The sequence below is a fragment of the Falco biarmicus genome, chromosome 3 (assembly GCF_023638135.1).
Source record: "Falco biarmicus isolate bFalBia1 chromosome 3, bFalBia1.pri, whole genome shotgun sequence".
In the NCBI taxonomy this organism is placed as follows: domain Eukaryota; kingdom Metazoa; phylum Chordata; class Aves; order Falconiformes; family Falconidae; genus Falco; species Falco biarmicus.
Window position 1 is genome coordinate 14,179,484 of NC_079290.1, and position 21,460 is coordinate 14,200,943.

At 66.5% G+C, this 21,460-nt stretch overlaps 1 protein-coding gene across 2 annotated transcripts in view; it reads left to right on the forward strand.

Moving 5' to 3' along the window:
- The window catches only part of LOC130146682 (microtubule-actin cross-linking factor 1, isoforms 6/7-like), a 36,364-nt gene extending 15,222 nt beyond the window's left edge, over nucleotides 1–21,142 (forward strand). The window contains exons 4-41 of one of the 2 annotated variants that reach the window (XM_056333103.1): nucleotides 1,602–2,197; nucleotides 2,777–2,947; nucleotides 3,117–3,283; nucleotides 4,259–4,418; nucleotides 4,633–4,717; nucleotides 5,143–5,384; nucleotides 5,648–5,767; nucleotides 5,957–6,064; nucleotides 6,186–6,404; nucleotides 6,625–6,828; nucleotides 6,914–7,145; nucleotides 7,326–7,552; nucleotides 7,643–7,765; nucleotides 8,154–8,255; nucleotides 8,804–8,905; nucleotides 9,611–9,766; nucleotides 10,148–10,303; nucleotides 11,081–11,278; nucleotides 11,355–11,483; nucleotides 11,635–11,805; nucleotides 11,911–12,066; nucleotides 12,378–12,584; nucleotides 12,819–12,938; nucleotides 13,288–13,457; nucleotides 13,746–13,905; nucleotides 14,181–14,378; nucleotides 15,020–15,145; nucleotides 15,508–15,651; nucleotides 16,747–16,935; nucleotides 17,284–17,398; nucleotides 17,487–17,653; nucleotides 18,108–18,270; nucleotides 18,526–18,680; nucleotides 18,761–18,835; nucleotides 19,244–19,361; nucleotides 19,614–19,801; nucleotides 19,882–20,002; nucleotides 20,234–21,142. In XM_056333103.1, the coding sequence (XP_056189078.1) occupies nucleotides 1,602–2,197; nucleotides 2,777–2,947; nucleotides 3,117–3,283; nucleotides 4,259–4,418; nucleotides 4,633–4,717; nucleotides 5,143–5,384; nucleotides 5,648–5,767; nucleotides 5,957–6,064; nucleotides 6,186–6,404; nucleotides 6,625–6,828; nucleotides 6,914–7,145; nucleotides 7,326–7,552; nucleotides 7,643–7,765; nucleotides 8,154–8,255; nucleotides 8,804–8,905; nucleotides 9,611–9,766; nucleotides 10,148–10,303; nucleotides 11,081–11,278; nucleotides 11,355–11,483; nucleotides 11,635–11,805; nucleotides 11,911–12,066; nucleotides 12,378–12,584; nucleotides 12,819–12,938; nucleotides 13,288–13,457; nucleotides 13,746–13,905; nucleotides 14,181–14,378; nucleotides 15,020–15,145; nucleotides 15,508–15,651; nucleotides 16,747–16,935; nucleotides 17,284–17,398; nucleotides 17,487–17,653; nucleotides 18,108–18,270; nucleotides 18,526–18,680; nucleotides 18,761–18,835; nucleotides 19,244–19,361; nucleotides 19,614–19,801; nucleotides 19,882–20,002; nucleotides 20,234–20,280 (6,287 nt within the window). In that variant the 3' untranslated portion in view covers nucleotides 20,281–21,142. The remainder of the gene's footprint in view (nucleotides 1–1,601; nucleotides 2,198–2,776; nucleotides 2,948–3,116; nucleotides 3,284–4,258; nucleotides 4,419–4,632; nucleotides 4,718–5,142; nucleotides 5,385–5,647; nucleotides 5,768–5,956; nucleotides 6,065–6,185; nucleotides 6,405–6,624; nucleotides 6,829–6,913; nucleotides 7,146–7,325; nucleotides 7,553–7,642; nucleotides 7,766–8,153; nucleotides 8,256–8,803; nucleotides 8,906–9,610; nucleotides 9,767–10,147; nucleotides 10,304–11,080; nucleotides 11,279–11,354; nucleotides 11,484–11,634; nucleotides 11,806–11,910; nucleotides 12,067–12,377; nucleotides 12,585–12,818; nucleotides 12,939–13,287; nucleotides 13,458–13,745; nucleotides 13,906–14,180; nucleotides 14,379–15,019; nucleotides 15,146–15,507; nucleotides 15,652–16,746; nucleotides 16,936–17,283; nucleotides 17,399–17,486; nucleotides 17,654–18,107; nucleotides 18,271–18,525; nucleotides 18,681–18,760; nucleotides 18,836–19,243; nucleotides 19,362–19,613; nucleotides 19,802–19,881; nucleotides 20,003–20,233) is intronic. The other variant, XM_056333104.1, reaches the window with a different exon arrangement.
- Nucleotides 21,143–21,460: the final 318 nt, after the last annotated feature.

Here is a 21,460-nt window from a genome sequence, read left to right on the forward strand (position 1 = left end):
CCCGGCGGTGCGGCGGGTAGCGGGGGCGGCGGAGCCCCCCCGGGCCGGCCCCGGCCCCATGGACGCCCGGCTCCGCCGAGGGGTGAGTGCCCGGGGCGGGGGGCGCTGGGGAGGCTCCGGGGCGGGGCGGGCGGGGGGCTGCGGGCAGGGCAGCCCGGGGCTGGCGGCCGGCGGGGGAGAAGCCCGGGGTGCCCCGGCAGCGGTGGGATGTGTGGGGGGTTTGACTCCCCGGTTCAGCCCGCGCCTCCCCCGGCGCTGTGGCTCCTCCACCCGTGCTGCCCCGTGGGAGCCCGTCCACGCAGGAGGGTTGTGGGGGGCCAGGGCAGGGGCGTGATGCCAAGCGTGGGGCCACACCGGCTCGGGGGTGCGGGGTCTGCTGCCTGCTGCAGCCGCGTGTCAGCACGTACGATGCCCTGCTGCACGAGGATGGACCCTGTGGCATGTGCCACGGTGTGCCACGGCGTGTGTGTGATTGCTGGCCAGCGCTCCGGCCACGCAGGAGTGTGCACCCTGGGGTGTCCGGCCGCTGTGGGTGCGTGGGGCAGGCTGGCCCGTGTGCTCCTGGGCCACAGCTGCGTGTCGTGTGTAGCCCCGTGGCCGCAGGTGTGCGTTGGGGTTTGGGGATCTCTGCCAGTGGCCCGGTGTGCAGCAGAGCAGGGTGTGATGTGTGGTGTGCATGTGGCCCCAGGTGTGTGGGTGTGGAGGGTGTGCAGCGCTGCGTGGCCCTTGGGTGGGTGCCCCCAGCACCCCGGCCCACGCCGGCAGTGGGATGCCCAGCCAGAGAGGTGTGATGCCCAGTGTGGAGTGTGGGTGCACCGTGCCAGTGTGGGTGCATGTGAGTGCACGTGGGGGTGTGTGCGTGTGCACATGGGCACAAGGGTGTGCACCCAGCGCTGGGCGTGAGGGCTGGGCACTGGCAGCGGTGGGTCTGGGTGCGGGCAGGCGCTGCGGCTGCAGCCAGGCTCTGGCAGGGGGCTGGCGTGGGAGGGTCCTGCTGGGTGGCGCGGGGGGATTTATGGCTGCGGCAGGGCTGGCAGGGTGGGGAGGCTGCCTCCCTGCCTGGGCGGGTGGGTGGGTGCTCCCAGACGGATGGCCCCCAGCCCCGCTCCCCCCAGCAGGTCCCCAGGCCGCCTTTGTCAGGCCCTGCAGACAGATGGCTCTTTTCTCCCAGCTCTGCTGGCCTCTGAGTTAATCTAATGGCACAAAGCGATGCCGGTCAGGAGCATCTGCTTGTCTGCCGGGTGCCCTGCGCTGCTTCCCGGTACCCTTCATTTACATGCCTGCTGACGAGACGAGACGCGCGCCTGACGTGCAGGGCCGTACGCCCCGCCATGAACCCCTTGGGGTCCCCTCCTTCCACTTGGTCCTGGGTGACGGCCAGCGCCTTGTCCCTCCCTGTCCCCAGGGCCCCGGCTCTCCGTAGTACTTTGTGGGGGGAGGGGGCTGGGAACCCCCAAAGCCCGTGCAGGAATTTGGGCAGCACCAGCAGCCATCCGAGGCAGAGGCACAGCTGGGAGCAAGGGCAGGAGAGGATACAGGGTCCAGGCACCGTGCAGCCCTGCCGTGGCTCCGGTAATGTGCATCCTCCTGGCTTGTTTCAGGCCGGGATTTGAGGCGGGGGCCCGGCGCCTGTGCCCATGCCATGGGGAACTCGGTGAGCCGGCCCAGCTGCCTGGGCGAGAAGAGCCGGCGGTCAGAGGAGCTCCTCCGGGAGCCGCAGCTCCGGGACCTGGGGCTGGACGTGGGGCAGCCGCCCACCAGGAGCATCGCAGAGGCTTGGCTGGGGCCACCGGAGAAGCCACTGGTGCCAGTGGAGAACGGCTGGAGCCCGGTGCCCAGCGCCAGCTGGAGCCGGCCGGGCAGCCCCGTGCTGAAGCGCAGCCAGTCAGAGATGGCGGTGCAGAACGGGAGCACGGCCTGCATCCCGCTGAAGGGGCAGGTGGGGGGTGCAGCCTGGACCCCACCCCGGGCCAGTGCCCCCCGGAGCACCTGGTCCTGGAAACCTGTCACCACCCGGGAAGTGACGGAGGTGACGGAGGTGACTGAGACCATCGTGACAGAGATTGTGGAGGTGACCGAGTACCCGGCTGGCGAGAAGGGTGGGGAGCCCCTGGTCACCCGGACCGTCACCGTGCTGACGGAGCGTGCGGGGGAGCTCGCGGCTGGCAGCCGCGCTGGACACACGGATGCCGTAGAGGTGACTGTCGGGCAGGGACCCTCGCTGTGGAAGACGCTGTGCCAGTGGGGCTGCTCTGCCAGCACAGTTGTCTCCGTGAGCGAGTCTTGGCTTTTGTCTCTCTTGGCTTGGGCTCATGTGGGGCTGTGCGCTCCCGCCGCTCTCCTGTGCCAGGGGATCTGCGGCCGGGGCATGCGGCCCTTGATGCCCTGATGTGGGCCCAGCTGGCAGCACCCCCCACCTCATTGCTTTGGGGCATCTGGGTGCCAGAGGATGAGACAAGCCCCCTCCTTTCTGCTGCGGCTGATGGGGGATGTGTGTCTGCAGGGGGTCCGCATGGCACGAAGCCCTGGCTTTGCGGAGCCCTGCGGGCAGTGCCCGGTCCTTCTGCCCTGAGGAGGAGTGCAGGTCTGCAGAGAGCCCATCCCCACACAGCCCTGCCGATGGGGCGAGCAGGGGTTGTGGGGGGATGCTGGGGAGGACCTGTCCCCCGCATCACCTCCTGGGCAGGGCATGGTGGGGAGGGGCATACCCCAGCCCCACAGCTGCCCCATGGCTGCCTCCTGCCCAGCCAGGCGGCTCAGCCACCTCTCTCCCCAGGTGTCCCTGCGGGCCGTCCCAGTCCTGGAGGAGTTGACGGGCACAGAGCGAGCCCAGGACACACTGGAGTGCCTGCTGGCCTGGGTGGCGGACATGGAGGAGCTGGTTAGCAACCAGAAGCCACCCTCAGCAGAAGTGAAGGTGGCGAAGGCCCAGCTGGAGGAGCAGAAGGTCAGCAGATCCAGGCTGGCGTGTCCCACCCACGCTGCTCTCCAGCCAGGGATTAGGGGGCCGGGGGGCAGAGCGGCTGTCCCAGGGCTGCTGATTCTCCAGGCTGTGCCGAGGTGGCGTTGGAGGTAGGGGGGTCCCCAGCACAGTGCTATGCCCCACTGCCTTGCAGCTCCTGAAGCGGCTGCTGGAGGAGCGGAGGCCACGGGTGGAGCTCTTCCTGCAGGACAGACCTGGGCCACCAGCGCACGGCTCTGACACGGCGGTGCCTGAGGAGAATGGCAGCCTCTCTGGCCTTGGGGAGAAGTGGGGCAAGCTGATGCAGGAGGCTGAAGCCAGGTGGGTCAGGGCTGAGATCTTCATCAGCTGGGGTGGCAACCCCCTCCCTGCCTGCGCGGGCTCTCCCAACAGCTGGCAGTGGGGCTATGGTGCTGTGACCCCCCTGCCATCCCTGTGTGCAGCAGTGGCATGCTCTGCCGGGCTTCTGCCAGGGCTGCCCTGGCAGAGGGACTGTCCCCATCCCACTCACACCAGGGCTGCACCGTGCCCTGCAGACTGTGCTGCCTCCAGCTGTGTGTGGTGCAAGGTTGGTCCCTGCAGCCTCTGCGGTGCTCTGCCAGCCAGGGATGCACCATTGCCTCACAGCAGCGCCCGGCCCTCCCCGCTGCCCGCAAGGGGCTCGGTCTGGAGCGGTTCAGGCCAGCACTGTGCAGGGCGGTGGGTGACAGTTCTGCTTTGGGGCAAGCGCTTGCCATGCCTCTTGCGTGCTTTCCTGGCCCTGAGGTCAGCAGGTTTGTGGCTCTATGGCTGCTCCAGCATGAGGCTGTGGAGCATCAGGGCAAGAGCTGGCCCTTTGCTGCAGGAGGCAGGGGAGCTTGCTGGGGTCTCGCTGGGCTTGGAGCGGAGCGGCACGGCCAGGTGCCCCAGTGTGGCCATGCCAGCGCTCAGCCTGGTTGGCAGGGTGATACCGGGGCAGGGAGGTCCTGGACAGGTCATGGAGTAGAGCCGGGGCTGGTGCAGCCGGGCAGGGGCTGCCTCCTCCTGCATCCCTGTGTCCTGTGTCCCTGCTCAGCCCAGGGCATCTGCCACGTGTCCTTGGAATGCTCGTGGTGCTGCCTGGGCTGAGCAGAGGGATGCTGGCCTCGCCTCCCCCCTTGCATTCAGGGTGGGAAGTTTTGGGGTGGGGAGCACAGGGCAGGGGGACCCTGGATGTGGCTGTCGGCCACCCAGCCCCAGTGCCAGGGGGAGAGGGGGCTTTGGCCCCTGGAGCCAGGGGCTGTGCCCTCCCTGGCTCACCCAACCTTCCTGGCACAGGTACGGCCACCTGGAGCGGATCCTGCCGGCAGCACAGGGCTTCCAGGAGGCTGTGGACTCCTTCCAGGAGTGGCTTGGCACCACGGAGCGGCAGCTGGCTCAGCTTTGGCATGCCAATGGCTGCGTCAGCCGTGTGCAGGACGCCCACCGGCAAACCCAGGTCGAGGCTGGGCTGAGTGCTGGGTGGGCTCGGGCACCTGCTGCAGCACAGGGTGGGGGGCGTGAGTGGGGCTCAGTGGGGCAGGGGAAACCACGAGCGGGGCCATGGGGAGGTCTGGGGTTGGCGGTGGGGACGGGAGGCATGCCGGTGGGTGCAGTGGGGATGTGTGGGGTGATGTCTGTGGCAGCCGCTGCCACGGGAGCCTCTTGCCCAGGTCCTCTGCGAGGAGATTCGTGAACGGCTGGGAGAGCTGGATGGTGCCCTGGAGAGCGGGCAGCGGGTCCTGGAGATGGTGACAGGCGAGTGGGGTTGGCTGAAGTGGTGGCTGCAAGGTCGGGACCACAGGATGTGGGAGGGAATGAGCACAGCGTGCTGCTGCTGTGCTGGCACCAAGGCATGTCCTGGGGAGGTGGCAGCCCACACCAGTGAGGGGACACCTGGTTCTGGGTGTCTTTGGGGCCCTCTGCTCCCCACCGGGTGCTGCTGGCAGCTGTGGGAGGACAGTGTTGTGTGATGGACGTCGGGTAGAGAGGGGCCAGGGGTGTGGTGGGAAATTTTGCCTCCAGTGGGGATGAGGGACTGGAGCTGGGTCCAGGAGAAGCAGGGCAGGGGCAGGCACAGGGGAAGATTGGACAGAGTGACTGTCATGGGGGAGGAAGGGCATCAGTGCTGCAGGTCCCCGGCTGCAGCAGCGCTGATGCTGGCTGCACTGCTGCTGCCGCAGGGGAGGAGGCCCAGCTGGCACAGGAGAAGATGGAGTCCTTGAGGATGCGGTATCTCATTGTGGGCCAGAGCAGTGCTGACACCATGCACCGGCTGGGGCAGACCCTGGAGGCCTCATCCCGTTTGGGCACTGCCCAGGAGGACCTGGCACTTTGGCTGGGCCGCATGGAGAAGGAGCTGGGCTCCTGGGACAGCCAGCACGGTGGCCAGGAGCCCCCGGTCAGCACGAGCGACAAGGAGAAGGTGCGGGACATGGGGCTCTGAGCAATGTCACCCTCTGCCCCCTTCACCCCTCCCTGGCTCCATGGCATTGCTGCCTGCAGCATGAGATGGGGGAGTTGGGTCTGGAGGGATGTGGCTGAATGGGCTGCACCAGGCTACAGCAGGAGGTCCGGTGCTAACCAGCAGCAGACACACAGGGGGTAGGGGGTCTGTGTCCCGGCAAGGCTGCCCTGGTACGTGTGCTCTCCCTGCCGGCACATTGACAGGTCGTCTCCTTTCTGCAGTTCGAGCAGATCCTTGACTCCCAGCTTGCGCGCTTGGCTGGGCTCGGCGAGCGGCTGGAGGAGATCGGGCGGGTGCAGCTGGATGCCCAGGCCCTCCACTCGCAGCTCTCTGATCAGAAGGTGGGTCTGCAGTGCTGCTCTGGGCCAGGGTGCAACCCACTGGTACCCCAACGCCAAAGGGAAATCCCCAGGGACACTGGCATTGTACCCCTACTCTGCTGGGCTCCTGCACTGACCCCCCAGATCACATGCGCATGGATCTGCTGACGTCTCTGCAGGACCTGACACCCACCCACCTCTGTCTTCCAGCTGCTCTCTGCTGAGATCCTGCACCACCGGGGACTGGTGGAGCGTCTGCTCGGGATCTCAAACCTGCTGCTCCAGTCCTGCCCCGAGCCCCTGCGGCAGCACCTCCAGGTGAGCAGCTGTGCTGGGGCTGCACCCAGTGGGTGCTGGGTGGGATGCTGCCACAGCAGGGCCCCTTGCCCCAGGGGCCGGCCATGCCCCATGTCCCCTGGTGAGCTATCTGTCTTCACAGCCCTCGGTGCAGGCGCTGCGGGAGCGCATGGAACAGCTTTTCCTGCGCAGTGGAGCCTGCGCCGTGCAGCTGGAGCACGCCCAGTCCCTGCTTGCCCAGTTCTCTGAGGCCCACGAGGAGCTGTTGCCCTGGCTGGAGGAGACACAGGTCATCGGGGTGCAGATTTCCCCCAACGCCATCAGCTATGAGGCCTTCAAGGAACAGCAGGCACTGCTGCAGGTGAGGGAAGATGGATTCAGCTGGGGCATGGCGAAGGTGAAGGCGAAGGCAGGGACGTGCTTTGCCATCCCACGGGGTTGGGAGCATAGGACAGAGGTGGCAGCACTGCAGGGACCTGGGTACATGCACAAGTACTGAGCCAGGGCAGCAGCACCAGGGCATGTCCCCGTGTGCCCTGTCCTGGACCTGCGTGTGCCCACAGCCTTTCCTCTGCCCTCAGTGCCTTCGGGAGGCCATTGCTGAGCACCGGCCCCTGATGGGGAAGCTGCAGCGTGTCTCAGCACAGCTGGTGGAGCTGAGCCCGGAGCAGGGCGCCCCATTCCAGCAGCGCTGGCAGGAGGCAGAGGAGCAGTACGGCTGCATCCGTGAGCGCGTGTGCCAGGCAGCTGCCCTGCTGGAGGATGCCCTGCCACGTTACAGCCAGGTACAGAGCCAGCACCAGGAGGGCTGGTGTTCCCTGAGGCTTCCCCTCAAGTGACCGGGCTCGTCCCCTCCTACACCTTCCCCAGCTGACTGAGCGCATGGACCTGCTGCTGGAGTGCCTGGAGCGGCTGCAGAGCCGCCTGCAGAGCCAGCCCTCCATCCGTGGTGATGCAGCCCACCTTCGGGAGCAGATCCGTGAGAACAGCCTGGCCCTGGGCGAGCTGGAGAAGCTGGGGGTGGCCCTAGAGACCATCCAGGCGCAGGGCAGCGAGCTGCTAGCCAGCATGCAGGCAGCAAACTCCGATGCTGCTGCCAGAGGTATCGGCATGGAGGGGCAGGCATGGCACCATGGGTGGGTGCGTGTGCATGGCCACGCGTGCTGACACACGGGCGTCCCAACGGGGCCGCGTCCCTGCTCGGGGCTGTGTTGGGGTGAGTGGTCCTTCACAGCACTTCGAGGGTACCCAAGCTGAGCCCTGTCCCTCTCGTGTCCCGCAGGGATCCAGGAGCGGACGGCGCAGTTGCTGTCCCAGTGGGGCTGCCTGCGGGGCCGCTGCCAGGAGCAGGAGCGCTGGCTGCGGGAGCTGCTGGCGCTGGCCGACCGATTCTGGCATGGTCTCTCCGAGCTGGCCCTGACTCTGAGTGACACCCAGCAGCTGGTGCTGGGGCTGGAGGAGGCCGGTGGTGAGCCTGAGATCATCCGCACACAGCTCCGCACCATGCAGGTAGTGGCTGGGGAGGGGGCTTGGTGGGCAGCCCTGTGGCACAGGCAACCCCGTGGCACAGGCGGCACTGAGCCCCGTCCTGTCTTGCAGGCACTGCGGGAGGAGATCGACTCGCTGCAGGGTGAGCTGGACACGCTGGGCAGCCTGGGCGTGGAGCTGATGTCCTCTTGTGGGGACCCCGACAAGCCCGATGTCACAAAGAGCCTGGACGATGTGAGTGCCGATGGGTGTGGGTCCAGTGAGGGACGGGGTCCTGGGTGCGTGGGGAGGGTGCTTGTAGGGATGGGAGGTCCCTGGGGCTGTGCCTTAGTGGGATCCTGGAGAAGGGGCAGATGTGCCCCCAGACCCAATGTCCCCTGGATGTCCCGGGGCTGGGCTGGATGGAGGGTGGCTGTCCCAGGCTGCTGTGCCTGCACGAGGGACCGCGTGCCATTCCTCACACCCTGTACTGGTGCCTGCTGACCCCTGCGCGGTGCCACTGCCCCTTGCACCCCACACACTAGTGCCAGGCATGGTGCTGCTCACCCCCGTGTCCCGGACCCCTGACCCTCGTGCCCCTGACCCCCCGCGCGGTGCCGCTGACCCCCGCGCCCGGCCGCAGCTCTACTCCTCCTGGCACAGCCTGAACAAGGTGTGGACGGAGCGGTATGCCCGCCTCGAGGAGCAGCTCCAGACCTCTGTCAGCTACCAGGAGACCATGCAGGTGGGGTGCTGGGGGTTCGCTCGGGCAGACACCCCACATAGGGGCCTGCCCCGCAACCTGCATCGCCCTCCCGTTCCCACTTGGGGGTGTGAGGGGCTGTGGGGCCACCATGGTGGTCCCTGGGCATGGCTGAAGGCAGGACCTGGCAGTGGGGCCCGCAGTGGAGCTATGTGGCGGTGCAGGACTATCGGAGCATGGAGCTAGCTGAGCTATAGGGTCATGATGCTGCTATGGGTGGGGGGCTTGCTGGGGGGGATGGGCAATGGGGCGGGCTGTGCCCATGTCCTGGCCCAGTGTGGCATGCTCAAATCCCTCAGTGGGGCTGGGGATGGAGCACACCCCTGCCCTGTGCTCCAGCCCTCCTTGGGGACCACGGTGGGTACCAGCCCCACTCCTGGCCATGGAGCTGCAAAGCGCAGGGGGCAGCATGCCTGTGCCCCTCAGGACGCAGCTGGCATTGCAAGGCTGGCGTGTTTGGTGTGTGGGGACAGGGATGGGGGCTCAGGCCTCCCACCCTCCCTGACCCCATGATCTCTGTCTGTCCCCAGCGGCTCTTTGAGTGGCTGGACACAGCTGAGCTGCGCATGGCGGAGGAGTTCCTTGTCGGCGGGGACCTGGACCTGGTGCAGCAGCAGCTGGCGGAGCTGAAGGTGGGCTGTGCTGCAGGATGGGGCCCTGAGCCCTGGGGGCAGGCAGGGGGGCAGTGGCGAGGGTAAGCGGGATGGTTGGGGCAGCAGTGGGATGAAAGTGCGGCATGTTGGCCAGTGCCCCCATGGTACCTGTTCATGGTGGGCGCTGGGTGGCCAAGTCCCACCTGGGGTGGTCAAATCCTGCCCCTTGCCAAGACGCCCCAAGGGGCAGGGCTGCCTGCTTTCCATAAGGAGGAGTGCTGAGCCAAGGTGCCTGTACCAAGCTGTGCCATGCTGTGCCGTGCCATGCCAAACAGTGCACTGCATGTCACACCCAGCTCTGCCGTTTCATGTCATGCCATGCCATGTCATCCTATGCCATGTTGTGCCAAACCAGACCACGTTCTGCCATCCCGTGCTGTGCTGTGCCATGCCAAACATGCAGTGCATGGCAGACCCAGCTCTGCCATGCCATGCTATTCCGTGCCAAACCAGACCCAGCTCTACCATGCTGTGCCACGCTGTGTTATGCCATGCCATGCCATTCTGTGCCAAACCAGACCATGTTCTGTCATGCCATGCTGTGCCATGCCAGACCATGCAGCTTGTGCCAGACCCAGCTCTGTGCCATGGCATGTCATGCCATGCTGTGCCATGCCTGTTGATGTGGCAGATCCCCATCTCCATGTGTGGGGCTGGGGTCACCCACTCATTGCCATCCCACAGGAGTTCAAGAGGGAGCTCTACCAGTGCAAGGTTGACGTGGAGAGCCTGCGGCACCAGACCAGCCTGGGGGGCGCAGGGCAGGGGGACCCCCCGGCTCTGCTCAGTGACTTCCGCCAGCGCTGGGACCACCTGGAGGAGGAGATCGTCAGCCGCCAGGTGTGGGGGCCAGCCATTGCAGGGGCATCCCAGGCGTGGGGCAGGGCTGGGTGTGGGGCACTGCTGTCCTGGGCACGGGGGCTTGGGGGCTCTGGGAGGTGGTGGTGGCACCTGAGCTGTTGAGCACATCTGCCACTGGCGCAAGGCAAGAGCCATGGCGGTGTGGGTGCGTGGGGTGCTGTGTGGGTACTGGGTATGTGGGAGCTATGTGGGCGCATGGGGTTCCATGTGGGTGCTGGGTGTGTGTGGGGCCGTGCAGGCTCTGGGCACATGGTGCTCAGGGCACTGTGGGTGCATGGGGCCACACGGGTGCTGGGTGCGTGGTCCGGGCTGACATTGCTCCCACCAAACGGGTGCCCAATTCCACCCTTGCTGGGACAGCACCAGCTGGAGGCGGCTCTGCTGGGCCTGGGGCAGTTCCAGCACCAGCTGGAGGAGCTGCTGCAGTGGCTGTCCCGCACCGCTGAGCAGCTGCAGGGCCCGACACTGCTACGCCTCGACCTGCAGAGCTGTGAGATTGAGCTGGCCAAGCACAAGGTGAGGGCAGCGGTGGGATGGGGCTGCCCACATGGTGCATCCTGGGCTGCTCTGACAGCCAGGTGTCTGTGTGGGGACATCTCACCCAGGGGATGTGGCACAGTCTTGCTGTGGGGCCACAGCCTGGTCCCATTGCACAGGAGGTCCTGGTCGTGGTCCTCCTGCTGTGGGGATGCATCCTGGCTGCAGGGTGCTACCCAACCCCCACCTCCTGGCACTGCCACCGAGCCCCAGGGCAACAGCGGCCGGGTTGAGCAGGCTGTGGCTTGAGGTGGGCGGCGTGAGAACGCGTCCCCTCCCGCGGTGACAGCATGGAAGGAATGAGCTGTCTCCATGCCTGCCGGGAGGCGGCTGAGGCCACGGCCAGCCCAGAGCCGCTTCCCCTTGCCTGGGCACGCTCGTGCAGTGACGCAGGTGAGGTGCTGTGAGGTGCGGGCTGGCCCTGTGCCCAGAGGGGGTCACACACAGGGGGTGGCCTTGGTGTCCTCTGTGCCCTGTCATGGCAACCTCCCCACGAAGCAGCAATTTTGGTGCCTCACACCTGCCCCATGCCATGCTGAGGACAAGAGCCAAGGTGCTGGCTCTGGGGTATCCCTGGCTGTCGTCCTCCCCTGGCGTGGCACTTCCCAGCCCCCAGCCCCGTGGGGCTTCTGGTGCCACGATGGCAGCATTGATGTGGGCAGCAGAGGTGGCCCAGGGTGAGGGGCTTGGCATGGCATAGCATGTGGGGTGCTCCCTGCCATGGCACTGCCTGTGATCACGGTGCCCCATCCCCAGGTGCTGCGGAACGATGTGATGTCCCATGCTCACACAGTGCAGTCTGTCAATGAGGCTGGGCAGGGCTTGCTGCTCTCCAGCCTGGGGGAGAGCGTGGAGGGGCTCCAGCGCAGCCTGCAGCAGCTCAACCAGCGCTGGGACCTGGTGCAGAGCGAGACCGAGAGCCGCCAGCTGGAGCTGGAGAACAACCTCAGCCAGGTATGGGGCACTGCATGCTGGGGCTGCCCACCGTAGTGCTGCCAGGGGCAGTGCTGACCCCCTATGCCGCCCCCAGGTGCAGGACATCACGCTGGAGATCACGGAGCTGCTGCAGTGGCTGGAGCAGGTGGAGCTGCAGCTCTTCTTCTCCAAGCCGGCATGGGGCCACCCGGACACCACCAAAGAGAAGCTCACCGCACACCTGGTGAGCACCAGGGCTGTGCAAGACCCCCCCTGCACTGCAGGGCCATCCCTGAGTGTTCCTTGGGAGGTGTATGGGTGCCCCAAATCCGTCCCTGTCCCCATCCCTGTCCTTCGGGGCAGTGACCCCGGGGCTCCCCGCCACCTCTCGGCAGGAGCTATGCAAGGAGATGGAGTCCAAGCAGGAGGCATACAGTGGCGTGCGGGAGCGGCTGCAGCGGCTTCTGGCCTCCTATCGCGCCGGCCGGCCCTGCAGCACCGAGCACAGCCTCCGCATCCTGGAGCAGAAGTGGGAGAGCGTTCATGCCGAGGCCCAGGAGAGGAAGGTGTGCAGGGCAGGGGGTGTGCTGCCTGCCCAGGGGTGCTGACCCTGCCCCGGCTCTGGTAGCTGCGGGTGCCTGTCCCCATGAGCACCGTCCCCCTGCCTGCAGGAGCGCCTGTCCGAGGGGCTGACGGTCACCACTGAGTTCCACGGCACCATGCAGGACCTGCTGCGCTGGGTGGCTCACACGGAGGAGCTCCTCAGCTCCCCTGCACCACCCAGTTTCGTCCTGGACACTGTCACCGCGCAGATCCAGGAGCACAAGGCAAGTGAGGCTGAGCTGGTGCAGCGGCCTCCCGCCTGCTGCCCAGGTGTGCCCCCACGCTGCCCAGCACCGTGCCCTGAAGCTGGGGCTGATTCCCTGGGGCTGGGTCAGCCTCGAGGGATCCCATGTGGCGGCAGCAGTGCCAGCGGCATCGGCAGCAGCGATCTCCCCGGGCTGGCAACGGGACGTCTCTCCCTGCAGCAGCAGAGTGAGGCGGCTCAGCACCCTGTGCAGGTGCAGGCTGTGCTGGGAGGCTCCGCTCCTGTCCTGGGGCTGTCTGCATGCCCCCAGCTGCCTCCACTCTCCCACAGGCCCTGGTGAAGGAGGCGAATGCCCACGGGGAAAAGCTCAGTGGCCTGGAGGCTGTTGCATCTCGCTTGAAGGACTTCAGCAGGAAGCAGGATGGTGCCGTCATCCAGAACCTGGTGCTGACGGCCAGGGAGCGGCTGGGGAAGGTGCTGCAGCGAATGTCGGAGCGAGGGGCGGCACTGGAGGAGGCCCGCAAGCGCACCAAGCAGGTACTCAGCTGCTGTGCCAGGTGCCAGGGGATGCAGGTCCTGTGGGGAGCTGTGCTGGTGCAGGGGCCATGCAGATCCAGCTTGGGGACCATGCTGTGCTGGTCCGTGGCTTGTGCTGAGGTGGTGCACGGGCCATGCAGCCCTGTTGTGTGGGTGCTGTGGCTCTTTGCCCGGGTCGCCCTGGCCCTTCTTTTGCACACAAGAGCCCCTCTGCACCCCTCTTCTCCATTTCAGTTCAGCGAGTCCCGGCGGCTGCTCCTGGACTGGATGGACGAGGTGGAGCAGAGCTTGGAGGTGCCGCAGGACACTGCCACAAGCCAGGAGGAGATCAAGTGCCAGCTGGCTGAGCACAAGGTAGGGGGTCTGCCCCACTCCCCGGCCCTGCGGAGATGGGGAGGGGGTCCCAGCGGGCGTAGCTGCGTAGCTGTGGGCAGTGGGGAGCAGAGCTGGAGGGCTGTGGGGTGGCCAGGGAGGGGGCTCCCCAGCTCCCAGTGAGACAGCAGTGCCCCGATGCACCCAGAGCTGTGGTGGTCAGATGCCTGTGGGGACACCTGGGGTGGGGAGAGCCCTCCACCGAGGGGCAGCAGCACTCCAAGCTGCCCCGCAGCACCTGGGGAGGCAGGAGTCTCCCCGCAGCCTGCCCACCCTGGGACCAGCACCCACACGCCGGGGGTCCAGGTGGGATCACCCCCTCTGCCCATAGGCTTTCCAGAAGGTGCTGCGCTCAAAGCGGCCGGTGTATGAAGCCACGCTGCGGAGTGGGCGAGCGCTGCGGGAGAGAGCCCGTCTCCCTGAGGACCTGCAGCCGCTGGAGGAGCTGCTGGGGGAACTGAAGGAGCGCTGGGATGCGCTGTGCAGCCGGGCTGTGGAGAGGTGAGGCTGGGATGGCACGGGATGGCACAGGATAGGGTGGGATGGTCCCAGACGGTGTTGTGGCATTGCCCTTCCTCCTTGTGTATCCCACTCCCTGCTTTGGGACCCCTGCCCCAGCACCACAGGGCTCTGGCTGTGTTGGGTGCAGCTGGGATCCACCCCTGGCCATAAGTGAGCCCAGGCACTTACAGCCACGCTGCTGGGCTCCCCATGGGGCGGCTGTTCCTGGCACCGCGGCGCTGAGTGGCACTGGGGCACTGCTGGCATTGCCTGCACCCGTCCTTGCAGGCAGCACAAGCTGGAGGAGAACCTGCTCTTCTCGGGCAAGTTCACAGATGCGCTGCAGGCTCTCATGGACTGGCTGTACCGGGCCGAGCCGCAGCTCAGCGAGGATGTGCCTGTCGGAGGGGACCGGGACCTGGTCAGTGACCTGATGGACAAGCACAAGGTGGGTGTCCCCAGCCACGTGGGGAGGTCCCTGCCCTTCGTCGGCCCCTGGGCAGCCCCGGGCTCTGCACCAGCCCTGCCCACCGTCCATCCTGGGGCAGGAGCCGGGCACAGGATGGGGCTTTGCCCACCGGAGCAGCCCCAGCTTTACCTGAGCCTGCGCTCCCAGTCCTTGGGGCAGTGCTGGAACACCCCATGTACCCCACTTAACGGGCCAGGCAGGGTGCTGGCTCCCTCCTCAGCATCTCCCACCCCATCCTGCCCTCCCCTGCTTAGGTCTTCCAGAAGGAGCTGGGCAAGCGAGCCAGCTGCATCAAGATGCTGAAGCGCTCGGTGCGGGACCTGACCCGTGGCAGTAGCAGCGTCGATTCCCAGTGGCTGCAGAAGCAGATGGAGGAGCTGAGCACCCGATGGGACCTGGTCTGCAAGCTCTCCGTCTCCAAGCAGGCTCGGCTGGAGGCCGCACTCCGGCAGGTGAGAGCCAGCTGAGCCAGTGGGGTGGCAGGGGGGCAGCAGCTGGTCCTGAGTGGAAAAGTCAGGGCTGCAGCTGGTGCATCCTAGTGGGAAGGCTCTGCAGGCAGCCCTGGGCATGTGGAGTGCCCGGGGCTGTGTGTGGCTGTGCTGTGGGGTGCTGCATGGGATGCCCAGGCTCTGCGTGTGGCCGAGCCGCAGGGTGCTGCATGGGGTGCCCGGGCAGTGGGTGGCCGTGTGTTGCAGGGTGCTGTGTGGTGCTCTGTGTGGCTGTGTTGCAAGGTGCCGTGGCCGGGTGCCAGGCTGGTGCCTGTTGTAAGTGTGCCTGTGTGTGGGGTGCCCGGGGCAGGACGGCTGCACGTCGCAGGGTGTGCTGCTCGGTGGGGAGGTACTTGAGTCCCAGGTGCCAAGCTGGGGTGAAGAGCATCCTCTCTGTCCTGCTGTGGGGTTCGAGCTGGGCTGGCAGCAGCTTTCTCTCAGGGGCCTGGAGCTGCACAGTGAGCTGCCAGTGCTGGGTACTTGTCTGGCCCTGGGCAGGAACAGCAGCTGCAGGGCTCGAGGTCTGGCTGGGGGGCTCAGGGGCTGGGACCTAGGGCTGCAGCTACAAAGTGGGTGCTGAGCAGGTCCCTGGCTGTCCATGGCAGGCAGAGGAGTTTCACACCCTGGTGCACTCCTTCCTGGGTCGCCTCTCCGAGTCAGAGAAAACCCTCAAATATGGTGTCTTCCCCGAGGAGGAACTGGCTGTACAGGAGTGCCAGAACCAGCTGCAGGTGGGTGCCTGTCCCCACCAGCCCCCACCTCCAGGTTGGCTCCATCCTTGCCCTGGGACATCCTGTTGCTGGGGTCAACTAGGACATTGAGAGAGTGTGGGGTGCACCACGCTGAGACATGTTGGGTCCCATCACACCAAGACATGGGATTTGGGGCACGAAGCACCCTGAGGTGTGGAGATTTGGGGTCCTCAGCACCCCATGCAAAGACAGCTATGCTCAGGGAATGTGCCCGCTCAGCCCAGTGCCCTTGCCCTGCCTTTGCACCCATCTGGGTGGAGGCTGGTCCCTGGAGTGCTGGAGGGTGCAGTGGGGTGCAGGGAGCTAAGACCCGGCAGTACCACAGTCTGTGCACCCTGCAGGAGCTGATGAAGTCCCTGCAGTGCCAGCAGCTGGAGCTGGAGTGCATCACCTCACTGGGGGAGGAGATCCTTTCCACCTGCCATCCGGACTCTGTCATCACCATCAAGTCCTGGGTCACGGTCGCCAAGAGCCGCTTCCAGGAGGTGAGGAGGGCACCCCTTCTCCATCCCTCCCTGGGCGGGGAGCAGATCTGCACCCGTGCCTGGGACTAGCACAGCCTCCCGCCTTTCCCACCGCCGGTGCCTCTTTGTCACAGCCCTCCTGACTGGTGCATTGTGAGGGGCTGGGAGTGCTTGGTCCCATCCCTGGCCGACACATATGGTCTTGGTCTTGCCAGTGACCAGCTGGCTCTTGCTTGGCTCCTCTTGGCCTTCCGTGAGCTGCTGGGATGTACTGCCCCTGCCAGCCCTGCTTGCCCATCCTGGGGCCATGCCAGGGGTCACCAGGCACCTCTGCCGTTCCACCTGTGTGGTGGTGGCTCACTGCTGTGTGATGGCAGATGCCATGCAGCCCAGGCAGGGAGTCCCCTAGGAGCAGTGTCCTGAGGAATCCCCATCCCAGACTCCGCTCCTGCAGTGGCTTGGAGGCTCGCCCCAGCCATTGTGGGTTTGCAGGTGAGAGTGCTCCTGGCTCCCCCTGAACGGGTCTGACAGGTTCAGCCGATCCCTCGACCTCATCTACACAAAGCCCTTAGTGAGCAGAGATTTTTGGTATCTGATCTGGATCTGCCTTGGGGTCTGGCCTCCCTCAGGGCTGCTCTTCTCACCCCTCACCTGGATAGCAAGGATGTGGCCCAGCCCCGCTGTGAGGGTAGCCACCACGTCCACTGAGGCACAGACCTGGGTACTGGCACGTTCGGCCACTGTCTGCAGGGACATACCAAGGACTGGTGTTCAAAGCAGCGGCAGCAGCACCCCAGAGCTGCAAAGGCCCCTCAGCAGATGAGGGGCAGCACTGGCAGCCCTGCAGGAACTCGGGCCTGCCCCATGGTCACGGGTGGGCCATGGAGCCCCCATGTCCCTGCCCCATAGTCACTGGGGCTGCTGCCCGGGGGTCTGTGTGCCTGCCCCATGGCAAGGGTGGGCCAAGGCTCCCCGTGCAGAGACTCGTCCCCACTGAAGCAATGGCCCTGGGATGCCCGCTCAGGGCTGCAGGCGCTGGGGTCCATAGCAGGGCAGCTGGCCCCGTGCCCCCCGCTGCCAGCCCCCGTGGCCCAGCTCCCCTCGCCATGCCCACAGGTGCTGAGCTGGGCCCAGCAGCAGGGCGAGCGGCTGCAGGTGCAGACGGCCAGCCTCGCGGCCGAGCGGGAGGAGATGGCCCAGCTCATTGACTGGATCACAGCCGCCGAGGAGGCGCTCAGCCTGCGGGACCAGGAGCCGCTGCCGGAGGAGGCTGAGCAGCTGGAGGAGCTCAATGCCCAGCACACGGTAAAGGACCCTGCGCCGGGGGCTACGCTTGTCCCCCCTAACCTGCGTGGCCCTGGGCAAACACTCAACCCAACCAAGGACTTTCAGGTGCACCAGGCTGAGGCTATGGGTGCAGCTTCTGCATGCAGCCGTGATGTGGAAGCACCTTTCAGGCGTGGCAGCAGCCACATCCCAAGCCCACTGGGTCTGTGGCAAGGACTGCTGATGCAGGAGGGTCCTGGGGAGGGGGAAGAAGGGCTGATCTGTGGGTGACTGTGCTCCCAGCTTCAGCCCCCTACCCCAGCTGTGCTGGCAGGTCATGCCTAGGGGACATGCTGGTGGGCACTCAGCGCCGGTGCTCTGTGGCAGGTCTTCATGGAGGAGCTGAACCGTAAGCAGCCTGACGTGGAGAAGGTCACCAAGAGCTGCAAGCGGAAGCTGGCCACGGAGCTGGGCCCGCCAGCTGCACGCCGGCTGGCCACACGTAAGGATCCCCCCGCCTTGCCCCCTGTGCTGCACCATGCCCTGGGACCCATGGCTGTGCCCTCACCGCATGTCTTCGCTGGCTGCAGGGCGCCGCAGCACAGGGAAGGCACAGGGCACACCGGTGGTGCCGCTCGGGGGGCTAGAGCCCCAGACACCCCTCATGGCCCAGCTCCTGCACCGCTGGCAGCAGCTCTGGCTTCTGGCCCTGGACCGGCAGTACCGGTTGGAGACAGCCCTGCAGCACCTGCGAGAGGTAGGGGCAGCCCTGGTGGTTCTGCAGCCCCAGGTGGGTGTGGACAGCTTGTCTCACCTTCTGCTGGTGGGAGCCTCTGGCCTTGGGTCAGATGCTGGTGGGGAAGGTCCTCAGGGTCAGTGGGATGGAGCAGGCATCTTCCCAGATCCCGTCCCTGCAGCTGGGAGTCCTGGTGCATCCCTGTGGGCTGGGGTGAGTGCACCCCTGAGAGCCAAGAGCCAGCTGCTGGAGCCAGCGCTTCCCTTTGCAACCCAGAGCTGGGCTCCTGGGCAGAGAGACCCCTCTGCCAGCCTCAGTGGTGTCAGGGCTGGGAGCAATCCGGCTGCACGGCAGCGAGGCTGAGCCTGAATGTGGGTCCTGCGAGGGGCATAGCACAGTCACCCAGGCTGACATGATGGGGGTTTAGGGGGGTCTGTCCGGCTGGTGCGTTAATTCCTGTCTGTGCCTCTCCGAGCTGGAGGAGTTTGCTCACTTTGACTTTGGGGTCTGGAGAAAGCGTTACATGCAGTGGATCAGCCAAATGAAGTCCCGTGTCCTGGATGTTTTCCGAGGCATCGACAGGGACCAGGATGGGCGCATCAGCCAGCGAGAGTTCATCGAGAGCGTCCTCTCCTCCAGTGCGTGCCCCCGGGGCTGGGCTGGGGTGGGCTGGGGCTGGCTCGTTGGGCTCCTGCACCCCACAGGGCTTCCCCCCTCCCTGAGAGCCTGGGAAAGGGCACTGTGGGGAGAGGGGGGGCAGTGCTGGCAGAGATGGGGAGGGACAGGGTCTGCCAGCCAGGATGCCCCTTGGAGGGGGCCAGGATTTGGTGCTGACACCAGCTAGCTTTGGTACAGGGGTGCACAAGGCATGGTGGTCCCCTTCCCCCCTGCAGAGTTCCCCACCAATGTCTTGGAGATGAATGCTGTGGCGAGCATCTTCGACATGAATGGTGACGGCTTCATCGACTATTATGAGTTTGTCAGCGCCCTGCACCCCAACCGGGACCCACTGCGCCGGATCGCTGACGCTGACCAGATCCAGGATGAGGTATGGCAGCAGGGCTGGGCCTGGGGCTGGGCAGGGTGGCGGGCCCCGCCGTGGGCCTGAGCCAAGTGTGCTGTCCCCAGGTGAACAGGCAAGTGGCCCAGTGCAACTGTGCTAAGCGCTTCCAGGTGGAGCAGATCAGCGCCAACAGGTACCGGGTAAGTGCCAACCCACACCACTGCTGCCACCTCCTGCTCTGCCACCATGGCCAGCAGCCCCCGTTCCCCAGCTGGGGTCCTGGGATTGCTCTGACACCTGTGCACAGCCTGCACCATGCAGACATCCCACAGCTCCCTCTGCGCTGTGACTCCCTGCCCCAGACCCTTTGCAGCAGTGGGCGGAGGGCACATCCCCGTGTCCCATGGCATCCCTGGTCACAGATGCTGCACACTGTGGCACAGCAGGAAGGGTAGTTGTGGTGGGAACGGAGGTGCCACAGGGGACCCAATGGGCTGGTGATGGGCAGATCTGGGTGCTGGTACCTGCTCTGGCACCCCCTCCCTGGCTCCCAGCCCTGCCAAACCCCACTGGCCCCTGCCTTGCCCTGACATCCCTCTCCCCCACAGTTTGGGGAGTCCCAGCAGCTGCGGATGGTGCGGATCCTGCGCAGCACCCTGATGGTGCGAGTCGGTGGGGGCTGGATTGCACTGGATGAGTTCCTGGTGAAGAACGACCCCTGCAGAGGTGGGTGTGGATGTCCCACACTGGGCATGGGGCACCCATGGCCAAGGGTCTGCAGTGGACTGAGGCCAGGAGAGCCCTGACGTTGGTGTGGTGGGCATCCCTGGGCCCAGGTGGGATATCTGTGGGGCCATGTGGGTCGGTGGTGTCCATGTGGGACACAGCGCACTGGGCTCCCCAGGCTCTCGCACTGCCCGGCCTGGGGCCGCAGGACCTCCAGCACCAGCCCCACTCACCACCTCTTGTCATCTCCAGTGAAGGGAAGAACCAACCTGAAGATCAACGAGAAGTACCTGTCCCCAGACGCCTTCGGGGCCGCTGCAGCTAAGTGTGCGGGGAACCAGTCGGCCCCTTCCTCCAAAGTGCTGTCCCCTAGCCGCTCCAACTCCAGCCTCAGCCTCTACAGCAGTGCCTCGGCCCCCAGCAGCCCCCTGGCCAGGAAGGTAAGGACTGGAGAGCCCCTCCAGAAGTCCTGAACCCCCCCAGCCTGGCCACCACAGGTGCTGACCCTCTCCCTCCCCAGTCGGTGCTGCGGAGGACGCGCTCCGGAGATCGGTGCCCCCGCTCCCGTGGCTCCCTGCTGCCTGACGGAGGTGAGCTGCAGTTCACCGCAGCCGAGGAGAGCCTGGCTGTGGCACCCCCAGGTGAGAGCCGTGCCACTGTGGGGGGTCCCCTGCCCGCCCTGGCCAGCCTGCTGCAGGCTGCACCTTGCTTGCCCCACAGGGCAGGGGACTGGGGGGCTGTGGGGGGCCGTTGGGCCTGGGGAAGCACAGAGTCAATGGGGTGATGTGGGACAGGGCAGTGGGGCTGTCCCCCAGCCCCTGGAGCGCCAGTGCAGGAGGGCATGCTGCTCCAGCGCTTCCATGCCCTTGCAGAGCCGCCGGAAGGGTCCCCGCCAGAGCGCTGCAGCCCCTGCCGCTGAGCCCCCCCAGCTGCCCACCCTACGCCCAGCACCCTTGGCCGGCCCCACTCAGGACTCTCCTCCCTGGCGGCTGCCCGCCCCGAGGCTGGAGGTTGGCAAAGCCGTGGCCATGCGCCCCAAGGGTCTCTGGCCCAGCACTGCGGCCCCCCAAGTGGGCACCCACCTGCAAGGGCTGAGCTGTCTGTCCGTCAACGACTCCGCTGGGCCTGGCCCCAGCCTATATGCAAGCATCCCCTGACACACACCAAACCGCCCCTGGGCTCTGGCTGGCACGGCCCCATGCCCCACCAGGCACCGCGTGGGGGGCCAAGCCCCGGTACCCCACTCCAAGCACCCGGGGCAGCTGCCGGCAGCATCCTGCAGCTGGAGGGTCAGCCAGGGCTGCGGCAGCCCAGATGCTCCTGGGCTGGGCCCTATCCTTCTCCCCTAGGTTCCTGCGCTGTGGGGGGTGACTGCTGGTGGCCCCGGGCACTTGGCATTGCTGGCGAGGGGGTCCCCTGTCCTGCCACCTGCATCCTGGTGGGAGGTGGCTGGGCTTGGTACCTGGGCACCAGGGCCCCTCGCTGGATGCAGAGCCCCGTTTCTGGTGCTAACCCTCACCCCTTGGGCCTTCGGTGTGTGCACACGGGGCCCCGGCTACAGCTGCCCCCACAGCCCCCGGCAGGGTTGGGGCTGCCACAGGCTGGGGGTCCCTCGTGCCTGTGCCCCCATCCCGCCTGCAGCACCCGTGGGTGGTGGGACCCCTGCCCCGCTGACGCATGCTCACGTCACCCTGCTAACCGGACAGCAGTAGAGCTGAATGTAACCCTGGCTGGGCACAGCCCTGCCAGCCACAATAAAGAGTAGGTTTCTTTTTCTATGAGCACCTGGGGCTTGCTGCAGTCTGTCAGTCTGTCTGTCTGCTCATCGCGGCTGCTGCGGCCAGGCGGTGCGGGGCCAAGTAGCATTGCCAAAGCTGATGCACATATGGCCCAGCATGGTGGCACGCAGTGGCCAGGGATGGCTGGGTGTGCCTCCAGCTGGGTGCCACCAGCAGACGCCTGGCGCCATGGCTGGCAAGCCCGGGGTGTTGCAGCGGGTGCCAGCGGGCACCACGCCGTGTTGCCTCCTTTCTGAGGAAAGCATTGCTGGGATTCCTGCTGTGCCCCAGCACCTCTGCCTGGGGCTGGGAGTCCACACC